This window comes from Ctenopharyngodon idella, chromosome 7 (genome assembly GCF_019924925.1).
Source record: "Ctenopharyngodon idella isolate HZGC_01 chromosome 7, HZGC01, whole genome shotgun sequence".
Classification (NCBI taxonomy): domain Eukaryota; kingdom Metazoa; phylum Chordata; class Actinopteri; order Cypriniformes; family Xenocyprididae; genus Ctenopharyngodon; species Ctenopharyngodon idella.
In genome coordinates this window covers 25,202,443-25,222,207 of record NC_067226.1, presented here as the reverse complement: position 1 = coordinate 25,222,207, position 19,765 = coordinate 25,202,443, and the positions used below count along the sequence as shown (strand labels likewise).

The 19,765-nt window shown below is 39.8% G+C and overlaps 2 protein-coding genes across 3 annotated transcripts; one reads left to right on the top strand and one right to left on the bottom strand.

Moving 5' to 3' along the window:
• The first annotated feature begins 63 nt into the window (after window positions 1-63).
• si:ch211-212k18.15 (uncharacterized) lies at window positions 64-2,965 on the top strand. 2 transcript variants are annotated; one of them, XM_051898406.1, is made up of 6 exons: window positions 64-304; window positions 526-597; window positions 706-792; window positions 1,513-1,613; window positions 1,696-1,869; window positions 2,041-2,965. In XM_051898406.1, the coding sequence occupies exons 2-6, from the start codon at window positions 549-551 to the stop codon at window positions 2,491-2,493; spliced, it is 864 nt and encodes a 287-aa protein (XP_051754366.1). In that variant the 5' UTR covers window positions 64-304; window positions 526-548; the 3' UTR covers window positions 2,494-2,965. The 2 variants fall into 2 exon arrangements, with proteins under 2 accessions (XP_051754366.1, XP_051754365.1); XM_051898405.1 differs by having other exon boundaries at window positions 279-597.
• A 1,016-nt stretch (window positions 2,966-3,981) lies between these two features.
• On the bottom strand, window positions 3,982-16,699 carry znf638 (zinc finger protein 638). Its single transcript, XM_051898387.1, has 24 exons — window positions 16,143-16,699; window positions 15,252-15,313; window positions 15,102-15,140; window positions 14,616-14,983; window positions 14,296-14,516; window positions 13,963-14,106; window positions 13,406-13,504; window positions 13,264-13,322; window positions 12,859-13,103; window positions 12,748-12,779; window positions 12,521-12,655; window positions 10,413-10,544; window positions 9,429-9,470; window positions 9,181-9,312; window positions 8,921-9,037; window positions 8,795-8,820; window positions 6,931-8,695; window positions 6,740-6,799; window positions 5,753-6,661; window positions 5,347-5,650; window positions 4,908-5,228; window positions 4,675-4,797; window positions 4,373-4,494; window positions 3,982-4,211 (listed from the first exon to the last, which is right to left on the bottom strand). The coding sequence occupies exons 1-24, from the start codon at window positions 16,428-16,430 to the stop codon at window positions 4,128-4,130; spliced, it is 5,829 nt and encodes a 1,942-aa protein (XP_051754347.1). The 5' UTR covers window positions 16,431-16,699; the 3' UTR covers window positions 3,982-4,127.
• Window positions 16,700-19,765: the final 3,066 nt, after the last annotated feature.

Genomic DNA, 19,765 nt, shown 5'->3' with positions numbered 1-19,765 from the left:
AGGGGCGCGGGAAGATGTTTTAGGTTGGGGATGCTGTACGCGCGGGGGTGATTTTATTAAGAAACCATTAAGAAACAATACCGAGTATATAAAACACGTCAAAACTCCGGGAAACGACAAGCATATCGCGGAGAACAACAAAATAAAAAAATTGCTGAGAACACTGCATCTTAGTTTAATAATGTCTACACGTTGTTTTAATCAGAGGATTTGCCAGCATGCAAAGCATTCAGCGCTGAACAAAAACTCGCGTTTTGAGCGGTGAGTGGATCGTAACGTCTCATTGCGTTCCAGAAATCAACAGGTATGTCTGTGATTGGCTACATTGCTAAACGCTGCAAAAACATGTTATTAGAAACTCTCCTTGAGCCCGTAAAGCGTTTTTATTTGATCATAGTTGGGGGGTTTTTAATAGCTCATTTTTTATAGCTCATTTATTACAAACAAATTATTAAATGATAAAAAAAATTAATAAATGTACGTTAACTGAAAAATTTGCGTTGCATTTACTGTCCTATGAAAAAGGGAGTGCTGCACCCCTACTTCCCATGCCCCTGGACAAAGACCTAGGCTACTCATTTGGCTGTAACTTGACAGGTAGGCTATCTTATCTCCACTCCTCAGTCAAGAAACCATGTGACAAACTGGAAAAAGAAAACATTGTCAATAGTTAACATTGGTTTCATTTCTAAACCGTCTCTGCAGGAACAATGACTGAACAACAGCAAGAAGAAAAACGCTACGATCCTAATGACACAACGCTGAAGTTTGTAACGCGCCAGGATGACATAAGTATATATATATTTTACTGCTGTTTTTATATATTCGTGTTTTTTTTTTTTTTTTTTTAATTTATGTGAGAGAAGAAGAAAACAAGTGCATTTCTACATGGAATCGGTGACTGAAAACTTATTTTTTTTGTGATTCTACATTTACACAGCGTCAGTAAAAGATGACAGCTATATCGCCCAACGAAACGAAATTTACTGCACAATTTTAGAGCGATCTAGTATAGTCTAGCACAACATCCGCTTCACCTTCCGCAATGGTAGCGAGCCTACTACTTCTGCGTAACCTTTTAAATAGAATCAGTATTCCACGTTAAACATTTCAGATAAGTAAACCTACTAACGTACATCTTTGTCACATGACCTCATAGGTGCATGTTTGGCGTCCAGTCATCTTAAAAACATGTCATTTGTTCATAAATCAAAATAGTCATCAAAAATAAAACAATGAGTCGAGAAATAGACCTATGTTGAAATGAGTCTGATATTATTTAAAGTTGATTCAAGTCAATGGGCAAAGGTTTTCGCACAGAAACTTCTGTGCATGCTAATGATTGTATGCTATTCTAAACATAGTCTGCAGTATAGTACCTAATTTCCTTGTGATCTTAAGCAGTTACTGTGCATCCATTGCTTAGTAGAATTCAATTTAAGTAGCCTATTAAAAATATTCAAAAACTTTTACACAAACCATCTCAACCCCAATTAACCAATGTGCTTTCAGCTGGGGATGATGACCCCGAGACTCGTCGAGCTGAGATGTCTTGTGGCCATGCTGTCACTCCACAGTCACTGACTGGGTGGTGTCGAAGTCTACTTGACCAGGTACTCAAGAATAAAGTATCAGTACTTGTTCACAGACACATATTCACAGTAATCTACAATTATTTCTGCCTTTCATTTTCAGGGTCAGCACAAGTTTATGTGCCCTGCACTTAAAGATGACACACTCAAAAGATGCAATGCAGAATGGCCCTATGTGGAGGTGCGGAGGTTGGCTGTACTGACACAAGAGGAACAGAGCCATTTTGAAGAGACAATGGCTGTCCTGGCTGCAGCTGAGTACTGTGAACACAAAACAGTGAGTTAAATTGGCATAAATTACTGATATACATGGATCCAAAAATAATAACTTGTATATTCATTTATGTAAGGATGCAATTATTTTTTATTAAAATTTACTTAATAGATAGCATATATGCTTCTTTTTTATTCCTTGAATTGCTTTTTAATTTGATCTGTTTACCTTCAGTGTCCTGGCTGTCAAACATTTGTTGAGAGAGCCGACATTACCAACCTCTGTGCCATTTGTACAATCTGCACGGCTGAAAAGGGTCGGACATTTCAGTTCTGCTGGCAGTGTATGAAAGAGTGGAAAGGTCCAGGCCCTCGATCTGACCGCTGTGAAAACCCTGGCTGCACCAATCCTGACATCGAAAAGCTGGCAAAATGTCGTTATATAACGCTACCTGAAGTTAAAAATGTGAGTTGTCCCTCCATGCGAGCTTGCCCCACTTGTGGCAATCTTGTGGAGCATGACACAACAGGGTGCAAGAATATCATATGTAATCGCTGCAGGGTTGAATTCTGCTTTGTGTGCCTGAAAGTCACTCAAGAATGTTTACAAACAAGCAGTTACTTCATTGGCTGTTCAGCTGGAGTCGCGCCACGGCAGACTTCCATTCCAACCTGGAATAGAAATTAAAAACATTGAAGAAGCCAAACAGAATGACACGTTTTTTGTTTTTACACGTGACATACGCTAGGCTATAGTAAAACGTTCCTGCATTCTTTATGCGTAATAAATAAGCTGTGATTCTATATAAAAAAAGGTGAAGGTTTTTTGTTTAATTCTGTCCATTGTTCTTATTCTCTAAATAAAATGTATTGTGTTCATAGAGTAGAACTGTCATGTGGCCACCTAAATTTGTTTTTGCATAACTGCACTACTATGTGAAAGTAAGTCAGTTAGCTGAGGAATATTGTGCAATGGGATATTTAATCAGTACTAAAATGAAGAGCAGAAAAAAAAATGTTATTTTTTCAAAGTTGTAAATAAAAAATCATTGGAGTACATTTTACAAGAAAATACTATTTCAGGATTGTAATTTCAATGTTACTTGCCATTTCTTTGTAATTGTTTGTGAAATTTAATAATAAATGTTGCTACACTAAAACTTTTTCAGTGTATATGAGCTTAAAGGGTTAGTTCACCCAAAAATGAAAATCATGTCATTAATTACTCACCTTCATGTCGTTCCAAACCCTTAAGACTTTTGTTCATCTTTGGAAAAACAAATGAAGATCTTTTTGATGAAATCCAAGGGTTTTGGTCCCTCCATAGACAGCTACGCAACTACCACTTTGATGCTTCAAAAAGTTCATAAAGAGATCGTAAAACTAATCCATATGAATTGAGTGATTTAGTAAACATTTTCTGAAGAGACTTGATTGCTTATCATTTGATGTTCATATGATGAACAGTTTGAATTTAGACATTTTTGGTTGAACTAACCCTTTTATACAGTTAAACTAAGAAATGTCTTATAGACATTTACAACTGTCACATTTGAAATGGAATTTCCCTTAACTGCCCAATCCTTTCGGCAATGAAACTACGGTGTACTTGTTTTGGTTTCTGTTATACTGAAATAAAAGATCTGACAAAGGTTCTCTGTGAAACGCACCATGAGACTACAGAGGAAAACATTCCTTTATTCTTCTCTGGAATTTTCTTAAACCAATGGCTCAAATGTTAGACAGGTAAGCAATTTAATTATATGGCATATGTTAAATGGAGTTTCCCTTAAAGCCAACGGCATTTATGAAAATATAAACCGGCTTTTCAGCACAGATCACATGTTGTGCCAACAAAACTTGATGCAATGCAACTAAATAATACAATTAAGCGTGCGAAAGAAAGAAAGAAAGAAAGAAAAAAAAAGGATAAAAACAGTACATTCTAGGTTGCATGGTAATGTTGCCAATTATGGTACATCTCACACTGATGGGGTGGGACCTTCTTAACCTCGGCACCCGTCTCATTTTTAATATTGCTGAAACAGGTCTTAAGACATCATCAGGCATTCCTGTGATCATTCCAAAAATCTTATTTGTCTTTATAGTGCAGACATCTCAATATTAGACATTTCAAACTTTAAATGATGCACATAGAGACATTTTCAACTGAGTATCTGTTCTTACTATCTTTATTTAGCATGAGGCAATGCATTTCTTTCGAAACAAGAAAAATTAATAAAACTTTACAACAAAATAATTGGACCCCTCTGTTAACATTAATACCAAAAAAAAAAAAAAAAAAAACCCTCTTAATAGAGGCTATTCAGACGCAGAACTTTGACTGGACGTTGTCTGTGTTGAGCAGCCACCCTGCTGCTGAGACTTGAGCTTCTTGTAGTATTTCTGAGGAGAGAGAAAGGGGATAAAACGTAACTATAAACAGATGTAAGTGTTCAGAATGCACTAAACACAGTACCTTAAATAAGTACCTGTATTTTACACCTGTATTTTACAGTAAGAAAATAAGGTGCAATTAACATTCAGAATTAAGTCCTAACTTGTACCTCCATGTTCTGGTAATGCCTTAGGCTACTACAGTGACTTTTCTTAGCAGTTTCCTCATTCCCATAAAACAGAGAGCAGAGTCTGCAGAAGAAACCAGTCTTGGGCACCACAAAGTCAACCCCTATGAAACACAAAGGAGAAAAAAAAATAAAAAAATCAGACATATTACTTTGTTAGGAAGTGATGTTAAGATGCATATGATTCAGTCATTGTACACAGCATTATCAAACAAAGCCTTTTTGGTTCTAGAAAGCCAATAATTTAGCGCTGATGTTAGTGTCATTTGTAGTGGATCTTTTACCAATGGGGTTGTCTGGGCTAAATGGGGGCAAAGTGAAGTCTTCAATCACAGGGGATTGAGAGCGGGCCTTTTTAGTCTCGGGTTCCTGTATGGGCTCCATCTCCCGACGTTGCTTGGACTCTTCTGCAAATGAAAATGAAGGAAAGTAACAAGTAAGAACATACAATGGTACAAAAAAACAACTAAAATATGTTAATATGAGATGTAAAACTGCTGTCAATGACATTTAATACCTTTGATAGTGGATTTTTTATCAGGGACTGGTGTGCCAACAATATCGCTTTCTGACTTAGCAGAGCGGTCATCACTTTTAGCTCTAGGCCTGTCCTCTTCTGACCCTGAAGAGACCTCTGCACACAATGAATCCGGAACTTTTACGGTTTCAGCCTTCTGCGGTTCTGGCTTAACATCAAGATCCATGGATTCTACAGTTGCAGGAGGACTCTCGCTTACGGAGGCTGCTGCCACTGGTTCACACTCTGCACTCATCTCGGGCTCTTCTGCTTCTTCAGCACTCTTTGTCGCTCCTCTTTTACCCCTTGTGGATCGCCTCACTACAAAGAGCAAAAAGGGGACAACAGTGATTACAAAACCTACCAGCCATTTTAGACTCAAAAATACATCTAATCTGAGAGTACAAGAAAAATATTCTTCTTTCTATCTTTTACTCACCTGGGGTCTGACGAGCCCTCTTTTTGGCCCTTGTAGCTCTCTTTTTAACTTGCTTCTCCTCTTTGATCTCTTCACTAGGTTCCTCTTCCTCCTCCTCCTCCTCCCCTACTTCATCCACAGTTACAAAGTTCATCTTGCGGAGCTCATCCAGGTCACAGGCATCCTCTTCTTGGCTTGGTGATTTCACAGGCTCCTCTGGTATGATTGGTGTTGTGGTGCTAGGACTGGTTGGCTTGGCTTCACTCTGCTGCAATTCCTCAATCTCCTCATCATCTCCTTTGGCCTCATCCAAAGTTACAAGAGTCTGAAAGGACAAACAAGAGGCCATGTAAACATACAGTTAAGAACTAAACCAAACCAAGGTAACAATTTCAGTGGTTCAGTTGTCAACCAAAAAAGAACTGACCTCAGGGTTGAATGAGTCAAACTCCTCCTCTTCATCAACAATCTCATCCAGTGTGACCAGGCCTTGAAGTTCTTTGTCCAACTGGTATTCCTCACCCCCAGTTTCATCATCTCCAACCTCATCAACTGTTAAAAGTGCCTCAGGTACTTCATCAGCCTTTGAACGCTGATCCTCATTTGATTCATCAAGATAATCTTCTTCACCCTCACTGACCTCATCAAGAGTAACCAAAGCATCATGGGATGGAAGTTCAGAGATTGCCTCATTTTTACTGTCAATCTCTGGGGCAGATGTTTCAGGCTGCTCGGGATGGCCATCTTCTGACTTCACTAAAGTTTCTGCAGAAGTTGGCGGGCAGCCTTCCTTCTGTGAAGGAGAGGAGGAAACTGACTGGCTTGGATCAAATTTATCCAAGACCCCAACGTCAGTGCTTTCTTTCACTGTTGAATGGGTCTCAACATTGGCATCCATCTCGGCTGAAACACTTTCTGCTACAATACAAAGCTCTGCTGTCTCACTCTTAACAACAGCAGCTTCCATCCCATCTGTTCCCAATGGTTTATCAACACTCTCTTCCTGAAGCTCATGCTCTTCTGGTTTTTGAGATGCGACCACTTCCACTACTGGTGTGGAATCTTCAGGCTTGTTGTCCATTTTGTCTGTACATTCAATAACTCCAGGATCCCCGGTCTCAGAAGGCATAACCTTGTCAGTAGGTTCTGATGTATTAGCTTGACCTGACTGTGCAGTAGGAGAGATGATAGTATGGAGATCAGGTTCATCGTGAATCTTCTCGTCCCTGGCTGAAGACTCAGTGTTTGATGCTACAGTGTCCTCTGCATCATCCCCTACTTCGTCAACGGTGACAAACTCATCAATGTTAAATGGAAACGGTTCTTCATCGTTTTCCTGGAAAGCACAAATTCCTAATCAGCAATGCCTATTCTCAGTTATTAGCCTGCAAACGTGTTAAATGTTGACACTTACCTTTTCAGTTGTCCTTGTTTTTGAGTGACCCCTTGAGGGCTGTGAGTTTTTGCTATGACTCTAAAATAAAGCAAATAATACAAATCAGGCCAAAACATCAACATTTCAGAGCGATTTCACAACTGAAGAAACAGAACCATCAAGGAAAAACAGTCTTAAAACAATAGCTTAATATATTTGGTCCTTCTCACCCTACGATCAACATCATGCCCTCTTGATCGCTTTGATGGAGGGCTGGATTCCCGCCTACTTCTTCGGGAGGATGACCCAGAGGATCCTCCACGCCTGGAGGTAGTACTATCTTCTTCAGAATTACCCCTGCTCCTGTGCCTAGAAGCTGGCTCCTTTTCAGGGGACGAGGTGTCCACAGGCCTGCTTCTGGAACCGGAGTTCTGAGACTTTTTCTCTTTCTCTGCCTGCTTTTTGTTCTCAGCCTGCTTTTTGTTCTCAGCTTGCTTTTTGTTCTCAGCTTGAGTGGTTTTCTTGGTCGCTTGAGCAGGCTTCTTTGAGCTTGATGAACCTTTTGTGGTTGTCTTCTCTGCAGCTTTTTTCTCCAACTCGGCCTTCTGTTTGGCTTCCTCTTCAGCACGTTTTAATGAAGACTGCAAGCGACACTGATGGACAGCTAATTCGAGGGCCTTCAAAATTTCCTGCGTAACTGGAGGAAAGTCCAGAGAGTTGTCATCAATCTGGAAGGGCTCAGGCACTGTTTGGGGAAAGTCTGAGGCACAAGTAACTGTGACCGATGAATTACTGACAGTTTGATCAGAAGTGGAGGGCAAATCAGAAGCAGAATCTAAGGTTGGAATGGAGTCAGATGCAACGGCTGCAGGTTCGGTTTGATTACTAGACTCATGGCTAACATCCGCCTTCAAAGGTTCAGTTGGTGTCAAGTCATTCGATTGGCCCACACACTTGATCTTGAGATCCTGTGGTCCACTTACTTCCTCTTTGACATCAGTGCCTTTGGTAGGTTCTTCTGGACTCTCGGTCTCCATGGCCTCTACTGCAGTTTCCTCACTGCTAACAGCTGAAGCAGCAATATCCATTTCTGACTTGGTCTCAATATTCTTGTCTTCTGCTAGCTTTTCACTGTCAATTTTGCTTTCTTCCAAAGATGTGGGAACCAATTCTTTGGGAGCATCTTCAGCCTGTGGGACATGCTGATTGTTGTTTGTCTGATCAGTTGTGTCAAATAAAACAGATTCTGAGGAAGCCAATTCATGCTCTGCTTTAGCAGACTCCACTGAAACAGCAGATTCTCCTGAGAGAACTGAGGATGCCAATTCAAGATTTGTTATCCCAGACTCAAATGAAACTGTAGATTCTGAAGCGGGAACAGAGGATGTAACTTCAAGCTTTGTTTTCCCAGATTCAGAATCAGGAACAGAGGATTCAACTTCATGCTCCGTGTTCATGGATTCAACTGAAACTGCAGATTCTGATGCAGGAACAGATGATTCAACATCAAGCTCTGCTTTCCCAGACTCAACTGAAACGGCAGATTCTGAAGCAGGAACAGATGATTCAACTTCAAGCTCTGCTTTCCCAGAGTCAACTGAAACGGCAGATTCTGAAGAGGGAACAGAGGATCCAATTTCAAGCTCCTTGTTCATAGACTCAGGTTCTGCACTGGGAACTAAGGATCCAGCTTCATGCTCTTTTTTCACAGATTCAGTCTCCGGGGTTACCATGACAGTTTCATTAACAGCTTGGGTGTCCATCTCTGCTTTATTCTCAGGAGTAGTTGTTTCTGCATTAGCAGACGTATCAACTGCAATGTCTTTGGGAGCTGCAGTAACTTCAGTTGCAGCTGTGTTAGCATTCAACTTTTCTTTACTATGCACAGCAGATTCAGTAGATGCACCAGCAGCTGCTGACGCAACTCCTGGTTTTTTGGCTTTGACCGTATTAGGTTTTTTTTCTGTTGCTGCTAATTGACCAGGAGGCTTTGCACTAAGAGGAAACATAAACATGAGAGAATAAATTATTTTGACATTTCCAGAATCCGTAATAAAAAAAAAAAAGCAAAATATTTAGTTCTTCCCCTCTTACCCTTTTGCTTCTGGCTTCTTTTTCAGCTGTTAAATAAATAACAACATGGTCACTTTTTAATTAATTGCCACTGTAAAGGAATGTCATACCACACATGCAAATGGCTAACAAAACCTGCTAAACTACCTTGATTGGTTTGGCCAGTTGGAAGTTGAGGGTATTGTTCTGGACTACACAACGGAACTTGAGGAAGCGGATGAAGATAGTCCTAGCAATAGTAGCGTTCTCCATTTCAAAAATGATCTGAGAACGAGAGAAAATTAAAAACAATAATACAACAGCTAAGATCTCACATTTTCCTTAAATAATAAAAAATAGATCTGCATAGATATTATGTAAAAATAGGATTGTTTAATAAGTATAAAAGTTAAATTTAAGTTTCTTACCCTGCCATTTAGTGGCAAAACCTTCTTGAAGTTACCATAGCGTTTGATTACGGTCTCTACTTCTTTGATTGCCTCAAGTGTTTTTGGCACATTACCAACAATGAGAAGGCGTTCTGGCAATGTGATGATTTCCTGTGGTCAGAAGGGAAAAAAAGATTTATTATACAATACTACACAAGTCTGAGACATGATACAAGTTATTTCATTTTATTTTTAAGGTCAGTGTTATCTCTTCAGCATTTACTTACAGGTGATTTGTCCATGCCCATGAGCACTCTGAAAACTGATTCCTTTGGGAAGAAAAAGATAAAACAGTCAGTACTAACCAGTATTAATCAAGAGAGTATAAATGTACTTGAGACGTAATGCACTTGAGACGTAATGCACTCTCTTTTATATAGATAACAAAGAGTGTCCATTATGCCTGTGTTGTTTTTAAAAGAGAACACAGACCGTTTAAAGCAACTGTACGTAATACATCAATAGATACGAAATTCAGTGAAAACAGTAGATTCCTTTACAGCAGTATGCCACACCAATATAGTTTTAACAAAGGAGTATTATCAATACAGACATCATGAAAGAGGCTAAGAGACCAGAGAGAACGTTGACAGAGGAATCTTAAAAAGAGTAAGTGACCATGAACGTGAGGTTGCAAACTGTTGATATATATATAACCTTATTTATGTTATCCCTATCTTAGAGTTTTGTAATTTGTTGGGGATATCAAAATTCATCTAACAGTCTCAACTAAGGATAGCATGCAAATAAATACATCTCATGGCAGGTAAGCTTTGAAAGTTTGCAACCTTCCAAACCTATTTTGGCTAGTTAGTAATAGTCCAGGGGTTCTCAACTCGTCTCCGAGCTCTACTTTCCTGCAGATTTGAGCTCCAAACGTGATCAAACACATCTTAACAAGCTATTTAAGGTCTTCAGGCTTACTAGAAAGTTACAGGTAGGTGTGTTTGATCAAGGTTGGAGCTAAACTAGGAAAGTAGACCTCGAGGGCCAGAGTTAAGAACCCCTGTAATAGTCTACACTGTCAAATGTATATTATGTGCAATGTGGCCTAAATTGGGGGCTATAAAAATCATAAAAATAACACAAAAACAACATATAGTTGCTTTAATAAAACTGGGGTAAGAACCAACTTGTATGTATCTAGGACATTCATAAAATATTTTTTCCCCCTCTGCATAACTTCAGACAGAGATGGAGTGCATACTCACGGTGTAGTTCAGGTCTATAGGTTGCATCATCATCTTTACGGTTATCTCTTTCTCTTGCACTTTAGCTGGGTTCTCAGAGCAGGCCTTCACCATTGCTTCAACTGCCTCTGTGTTGGGCATCTGCAGGTAGGCCTAAAACAATTATAAAAATACTGTTAAAATATATAATACAGTTTAATATAAAATAATAAATTACACATTAATAACAATACATATAATATATAAAATTAAGATATTTTTGATTAAATCCATGAGCTACCTGGCCTTCCGATAGACTAACGCTGCATTCACATGGGGCGTCGGCATTAACGCTTCTCATTTACTTTGAATGGGTGACGTCATGCGTTGCCGAACAGAACTGTGGGTTCCGTCGTGTCGCTTCACTCGCTTTGCTCGTGGACAGAAGTTGAAGATTTCCCAACTTCTCAAGCACCAACGCAGGCGTCAGCCAATTAGATCACAGACGCTAGCCAATCGCGTTCATGCAACACCAAAAAGTAAAGTGATTGGCTGTTGTACTATGACGGTCACGTCAGCTCAAGCTTTAGACGCCCTTCGACAAGCATTGATGCTGACGCCCCATGTGAATGCAGCGTAAAGCCTCCTAAAGTATTCTCGTCACTTCATAACATTAAGGTTGAACCACTGTAGTCACATGGACTATTTTAACAATGTTTTTACTACCTTTCTTGGACTTGAAAGTGGTCGTTGTGACGCAGTCTATCGGAGGCCAGATAGCTTATGGATTTCATTAAAAAATATAATTTATTTGTTTTCCGAAGATGAACGAAGGTCTTACGTGTTTGGAGCAACATGAGGGTGAGTAATTATTGACAGAATTTTCATTTTTGGGTGAACTAACCCTTTATAAAGGTGCAGTATGTAATATTGACAGCTAGCAGTTGAAATGGGTACTGCAGACCAAATTCAAAATATTAGAGAGTTGTTTCTCCTGCCCCCTACTCCTCAGACTCAACACTTACACTGGGTGCCAGATTGAAGACATCCAACAGGAACAAGCGCAATTGACAATGGAAAGTGACCAGCCTTACACTGCCTAATGTATACGTTACAGTGGTTTAACGGATCAAAAAACTCACGGTTCGGATCATATCATGGTTATTAAGTCACGGATCGGATCATTTTTCGGATCAGCACAAAAAAAAAATAAAAAAATGGGGGGTAACTTTGCATTTATTACGTAGCCCACTTTAACTACTCCGATACCACAGCAGAAACTACTAGCCTAACTAATACATTATTAAAGGCAAGTGAACAGACTGTAAAACAACAAATACTGTACACCAATTACACCTTATGAGCCAGAGAAACAAGTGTGCCACCATCTTTATAATATTGTCTTTGAACTTCCGTTTTCACAGTAGCTCTGTATATTTCTATGGCATCGCTGTCATAGAATAATTAGCTGGTGAAATGGATTTACTTGTTGTAGAGTTAATGAAAGTTATCGTGAGCATTGTAATGTTCAAAGCAGATGTCTTAACAAATGTCAGTCGACCGGGAAGATTTTAAAATGAGCAGTTCATTCAAAAATACGTAAGTTCGCTGTGGAATTACAAACCGGAAGACAAAAGACAACGAGCGTCTGTGTGACAGTAACAGTGTGGCGTGCGATACCGAATTAAATCCTCTTTTGCCTCTTCTAGCGCTGGAATGGTTTTATGTCTATTTAATGTGTAAAATAGCAAAACAAAACACGTGCAAATGATAACCTTTCACTATTGCGGTTAAACTTGCAATTGATCCGCGAATCACATGCGTCCTGAACCGTGGGGCTTGGTCCGTACGGATCACAGATCAACAACGATCCGTTTAACCACTAATACGTTAGCAATGTTTTTAATGTTTGCAAATTATAAACCAGCTCATATCCATCCCAACTAGTTACCTGGATAAACCAGCTAACTTTAGCAGAAGAACAATGCTTAACTATCAAGGAAAAAAAATTGCCATATTAGCATTAGTCTTTTTGGGTGGATGCCAAGGCTTTTTAAGTTGGGTAGAATGCTATGATATTTTTTTGTGCTTTAGTACAGCCAAAAACAAACAAACAAAAAAGCACATACAGCACCCTTTTATGTTATTACCTTTTGTTGAGTGATTGCTATGACAGGAGTTGCAGTGAACCCGTATGGTTTAGCAAGGTTGGTGAGGTCATCCTCAGTAACCCCTTTCTCTGGAAGATTTGTAATCTCAACTATATTTTTTCTCCAGGGTATTTCCTGTAGTCAAAGAAGGAAGGTAGAAGTAGTTTTTATTTGTAAATAAATAAATAAATAAATACAGTTTAGATGGAGAACACAAAATAACATACCTTCTTCACAAATTTCTTGGCAACTGGGGTCTCTGCCAAATTAAACAAATGTTATACAGGTTGTCCAACATGGCCACAGGAACAACTACAAGGGAAGATGCAGTAGCTTACCTGAACCCTTAGCAGGGGGCTTAGGTTTAGCTGTTTGTACCGTCTTTTTAGGGTCATTGAGTTTTCCCTTGGTTACTTGAGATGTCTTGGAACCTGGCAACTCTTTTGCTTTAGCTGGCTGAGATGCCTTCACTGGGTTTGCACCCTTTACTGGGTTTGCACCCTTTACTGGGTTTGCACCTTTTAATGGGTTTGCACCCTTTACTTTTGCTGACTGAGTTGGTTTTGTCGTAGTCACCTCTTTTCTATAATAAGACACAAATGCATTCACAGAACCATTTGTAAAATGTTTGAAACAGGCATATATAATAAAATAAATAAATTAAAAAAAAAAAAAAAAAAAAAAAAAAAATCAACAGTTATTTCTAGATCCACTGCAAAACCACTGCATGCATGAGCACTTACTTCTTAACAGACTTTTCAGTCTTAACAGATTTTCTCTCATCATCATCATCTCTTGCATCCTGCAAAAGTGCACAGATTGGATTTAATGCCAGGGCTTGGTATAGTTCACATCTCTAAGTGGACTTGAAAGAGTCAAACATACCTTCTCCATGCAGATCTTGATGACCTGACCACGAATTGTCAGGTTCTTAAAGTTGAGCAAAGCTTTGGCATCCTCCTCTCTCTCCATACACACAGAGGCCTGAAGAGAGAATCACAAAAGTTTACAACAGCTATACCAGCTACGCACGTTGTATTACACTGCCATTCAAACATTTGGGGTCAGTGCGTTTTTTTTCTTTTTGAATGACTTTTATTCAGCAAGGACGCATTAAATTGATAAAGGTCTGGTTTCACAGACAATGCTTAGATTAAGGCAGGATTAAATCTTTTGAATTTTCTATTCAAAGTATCCTGAAAAAAACATCATGGTTTCCACAACAATATTAAGCAGCACAACTGTTTTCAACATTGCTAATAATAAAAAAATGTTTCTTGAGCAGCAAATCATTATATAAGAATGATTTCTGAATGATCATGTGACAATGAAGACTGGAGTAATGATGCTGAAAATTCAGCTTTGCATCACAGAAATAAATTAAAATACAGATGTTAAATTGTTATATTATTTTACACTATTACAGTTTTTACTGTACTTGCCTCACGAATTGCCTTCAGGAGGATGGCAGTATATATTTTGCCAAAAGGTTCAATGGCATCAGTCAATTCTTTGCTGGTAGTACCATGAGGAACTCCAATGAGCCTCAGCAAACAGGATGTGCCTGGGGCATCCCTGCCTTTAGGCTTCACATCATGCAAAAACAAAAAAAGATATCAATTAGATTTCATTTCATTAGAACAGATACTCATATTTTTTCAAAAGTGTTTTCTAAAGACCCTGCAGCAAATACGACAATATAATGAGCTTAAAGCCAAAGAAACGAAGGAAGAAGCACATTTACAACTGCAAGTAACCGCTGTATGAATATGTACCTTTGGAGTGCTGGAGGTCTTTGTGGTGGAGGTTCTGCTTGTCTTTGAGTACTCAGGTCTCTTAGGTGGTGAAGACCGTTTCCAACTACTGCTGCTGCTTCCCTTTGATGAAGAAGTAGAGGAAGCACTTTTCTTCTTTGCTAGTTCAGCCAGCAGGGCTGGTGCCAAGGACTTCACCACAGCCTTCAAAGTATTACTGTCTGTAATTGATGAAAACTCAGCTGTGGGCAAGAAAAGAACATTTAGTAGTACACCAAGTGATTTGAAAGCAAAAAAAATTATACAATAAATTACAAGAGCAGTGTAATAATTGTTCTTACCTGATGACATGAGTTTCATGGCCAGTCGTTCGCCACTGCTGGATCGCTGTTGCCGGGAGGGGCTGCTCCGTCGGGGACTCGAACGGCGTGGAGGAGAGCGCCTACTGTAACCTGGAGACCTTGACCGTTGAGATGGAGGACTACGGGACCTACGGGATCTATAAGGACTGACTCGAGACTTCCTATGGGGGGACCGGCTGTGACTTCTGCTACGCCGGTACCTTCTAGGGCTTCGGGATCGGGAGCGCGAACGGGATCGTTTACGACGGCTTGAAGAGTCATGGTGCCGCTTCGGGCTGGGGGATCTGGAGTACGAGTGTGATCGGGTGTGCCGCTTTGAGCTGCTGTGTTCTGATTTGGGCTCAGGTCTGTGGATGATTGACATTTTCGAATGAATTTAAATGCAAACTGTCTTAAAGTATAAAATAAAAAAACAACTGTATTTCTAGATCTAAATGTCCAAGATTGGATATATTAGGGATTTACCTGGAAACAGAGACAGCCTCAACATTCCAGTCAGGGTATCTATAACAAAATAAAAAAAAATGGCTTTTCGTTAGTTAAATGAGAAATTCTCCTATGAATTCTTAGCTAAAGGTGAACATGAGCAATAGCAGCCATTCATAAAACACTCACTGTTTCCTAAGACGCCTACAACTCTCAATGTGAAGATTTGTGTTCTGATGTTCAAGCCAGTCCTGTAAACCAAAAAAAACAAAACATACTTTTAACAATGTCTTTGCTTTAAATAATGCTTTAATTATTACGTGTTTTAAACAATGCAATTGATTATAAAATCTTGGTGATCTGTTACACCAAGTTATGTATATAGAAGTAAAAAAATACAACATAAAAAAGACATGAAATACCAGAAGTCCAAATTTAAAAAGATGATAAAGCTTGTTTAACCCACTATAGTCTCATTAGTGCATAACAAAAATTGAAGTCCATGATTTTCATGACAAAACTTCTTCCAACATGAACAAAAAAGTCCAAAGTGTGGCTTCAGGTATTACGGAGATGGAGATCAGCATCTGCCTTTTGTCTTCAGCATTGTGGAAAGTCATCAGGTCTGCCTTCACAATTGGTACAGTATTTTTTCAGCCAGTCCAAGGTCTTAAACTATGTTTCAGCAAAATGGTTTTTCATCAGGCTTCCCCAGGTTTCCAGAAAACAGACTGATTAATTTTCTTCTGAAACTGGAAATGGCTTGGAGTAGTCAAGATACAGTTCTTTTTTCCAGCCATGGTTTACCAGCTGCATTATCTACTCTATTTACACCAGCTTATTGCCTTTTTTTTAACCCACAATGAACTGCACAATTATTGAGCAACTGAAGTTAACAAACATTAAAATTTCATTATAGGTTTGTGACATTTTATTTCATAATTAAATTTAGTACAGTTTTAGCTCAAAGTTCATCAAAACATTGAAATGAATTAAACAGCAATCGAGACCCTTTACATACAGCGAAAAATAATGCAAACATCTTTCAAATGAGGCACTACTGGGTAAGAAGATACTCACCTTAATCTGGACACATTCAATGTTACATAGAGAGCATGTATGAGGAAAGATTCTTGGAGTAGCTGCTGAGTAATCATTCATCATGGTAGGAGTCGGAAGCCTCTTGGTGGTGGGCACGCTGACTGGAGGGGAAAGGAACGGGATCCAGTTGGCATTCGGACCTCCGGAGATATCGTCCATGGCCATCATTGGAAGAAGACCCAGTTGAGGTGGCATCTGCGCTGGAGGTCGACTAGTGGGTGGCAGAACAGTCTGGGGTGCAGGTGGTCTTGCTGGGATCGTCTTCATGAGTCTTGGATCCACTGATGAAGGTTTCTGAAGCTTTGAACAGGGGCTGGAGCTGGTTGGCACGGCTGAGGATGCTTTGTGATGTCCATTCCACTGAAGGGTGGTCTGGAGACCTCACTCCCATACTTTGGTGACTCTTTAGGCAGGTGTTCACTTGCATAGCCATCTGCGCTCTCCTCTGGATAGCCAAATTTACTAGAATGTCCATAGTCAATGACTTTGCTGTATTCAGATCTCGCATCAACGTCCCTTTTCACTTTACGCATACGGATGTCCCGCAAAATAAACGGTAGGTTGTCAGGAGTCAGCTGATCATCTGGATAGTGGCTTAGAAGCTCTAGGTCCTCATTGGAGAGTCCAAAGCTGGCTAGGATGCTGCTGGCACTTTCAGAGGTGTAACGTGAAGGCCGCTGTTCTGGTGGAGGTTGGCTGTCTAAACCGCTTGATGCTCCACCAAAACCGGTAGACTGGAACAGCTGTGAGGAACTGGAAGGACGATCCAAGCTTGAAGATCCAAAGAGCTTCCCCGGGCCTTGGTATATGGACCAGTCCCCCTCATCAGATCTCGAAGACCCTGGAAAGACGCTCCCTCCGGAGGAAAGCACCTCATCCCTCGTGTCCTTTCTCATGCGGGGATCTGCTTTTTTGGGTTGCTGGAGCATTTGAGTGAGAAGGCGCACTTCCTCGCGGGCTCCCCGAAGGTTCTGGTCTATGGCGGCTTCAAGATCTGGGGAAATCTGCGACTGACGTTGTCCCAGTGAGAAGGGCTGGTTGACCAATCCCCCTCGAGAACCGGACATGGAACCTGGGCCAAGACGGGATGCTCCCAGCTCCATTCGAGGCTGTGACCCAAGACCATACTGGCCAGGCACGACGGGTCTCTGAGCGCTGGGGAACAGCCCTCCACGAGGATTATATAATGGATGCGACATGGTGACCTTAAGCAAGTTGAGCAAGGTCAAAGCAGGTGTAGCAACTGCAGACGGAGTGACGCTTGAGCCAGCAATTGCATTCAGCTGGTGCAGTGCCAACTGAGTCTTTATCTGTGCCAACTGGAGGGAGACGGGGCCAAAGAGCGGCAGACTCCCAAAATGCCTCAGGGAATTTGCAACAGGGGGCACAAAACTTTCCAAGAACAATGAAAAGCTGGAAAAATTAGGGGAAAAACACACAGAAAGCGTTATTGGCTTGTCGTCTTCACGTCCTCACACAGATACTGCAAAACGGCTGCGACCATTTTCCCCTTCTGTCACACACTCTCAAATCTCCAGCTTCGAGGGATTTAAACAGGTTTCCATGTCTTCACTGAAGAAGAAAACAGCAAGCAAAAAGGACAAGACAGACAATGGAAAATAATATCACAGTTTAAGAGTATCTTCATACAACTATCATGCATGAGTTTTAGTGGTTTTCATTCTTTTTTTGGCCGGAATATGAACAGGGAGGGACAAACATGCCTTAAGACAGGACAACATGATAGGCCAGACTGTTAATTCATAGATATTAGACAACTGTTATTTATTAATACTGTGAGCAGTACCTTGACCATTATTTAACATCAATGCTGGCTTTTCAAAATAAAACTTGGAGTCTGAACCATCAATATTGTCCATCCCTGTCAACAAAGATTACACTAGGGCGACTCATCTTCGTGAATAGTTTTACGAAAAAAAATAAAAGGAAGAGTCTAAAAGAATCTACTACTGTAAAAGAAACTACAGAGATGCTGCACCAAACATTTCTCAAAACAAAAATAAATCAACAAATTCTAACTAAACAACAAGAGCTGTGTTTTCCAAAAGCAATAGCCTCTACAATCTACTTTGGCTTATGATGCTTTTGGGAAACGCAGTACAGATAAAGTAAAGATGTGAATGGTGAAGCCCTACAATTCACCTCACTCTGTCAACCTTTTTTTATAATATTTGTTTCTAACAGTAAAAGTGTCAAGACAATCAAATGCAAAAATAAAAGTCATCAGGAAATTATTCATTTATCTTCCATATAACATTTTTCTAAGTAAAAATAAAAACTGTAGAGCAGGACATAATTATATTCCATTGGAAAAATTACTTTTCAAATCTGTCCTTAATGGCCATCATTGCCATAACCTTGGTTAACTGGCATTAAAGTCAGCATGAAACAAAAGTTCACCATATCTATTTTCCAAATGTGTGTTATTGATCTTATGCGGGGGGTTTTTCCCCCTCAATCTTTAATCAAAACAACAACTTATGTCAGACTTCTCCAATCATTTAGTCTGCTTAAGCATTAATTTGCCTGTTTCTGTGTGCAATGCCCACATCTCAAAATCCAATCAACAACTTTTTTATAGTACCAAGTCCCCACCCTACATTTCCCCCCCTTTTACAATAAAGTTACTCTTTGATATATGTTACAAGACATAAGACCTATTTCCATTTCATCATGGCTTTACATTGCAGTGTAGTAGCCTACAACTGTGTAAAAACAGTGCAGATGTCAGCCAAAAAGAAAAATATTATGAAAATATTTTTCTCATGAATAACATGCACTAATAAATTGTGCACAATGAGATCATTAAGTAAATGAGGTCAGTTAAGACTTCAGTTTTCCTTTGATTTAATTCCAAACATTCTTATACAAAACTTTAAATGTAAAGGTCTAAATATAAAATTTGAATGAACTTATCAAATTGTATCATCAACCATGCATCTGAAAGCACAAAAGACTGGGTTTTGTATTGCATGTACTGTCATGAATCAGCAGGAAGTGTTTTAAAGGGAAAATTTACTGCAAAACAAAGGTGACGGCCAAAAGTGAGGCCGCCATCCAGCGACTGAACACAAAATGTCCACTGAACAGTAATAGACCGCCTCACAGCAGCCATTTCTGATAGCAGGCCTACACCTGTATTAAATGTCAACCACTGGACACCAGACAGAGCCATTCTTCCAGGCATTGTGAAGAAATACACAAACACAAGATGATGTTATAACCCAGCATCTGCTTCAGTTCCCCAAGTAACAACATTAGAGTACGTGGAATACAACTAAAGATCACAAATCATGTCAAACTGCAAACAACTGCTAAAACACGTATTTTTGATGAGACTGAATAGCTGACCGACTGACCGCAAAGCGTTATACCCCAACAAAACTATAACGCTCCATTACGAAATCGCTTACACCGCTTAATCGATCGTCGATCATTTCAATGGCGTTATAGTCTGGATGGGGTGTTTAAGTTATGTTTTCGTTGCCAGTGTATCTCAGACAAAATGAAAACAATGTTTAAATGCACGAAACACGCAATATGCGCAGTAACACGCAGGACGGTGAGTAAAATCAACCAGA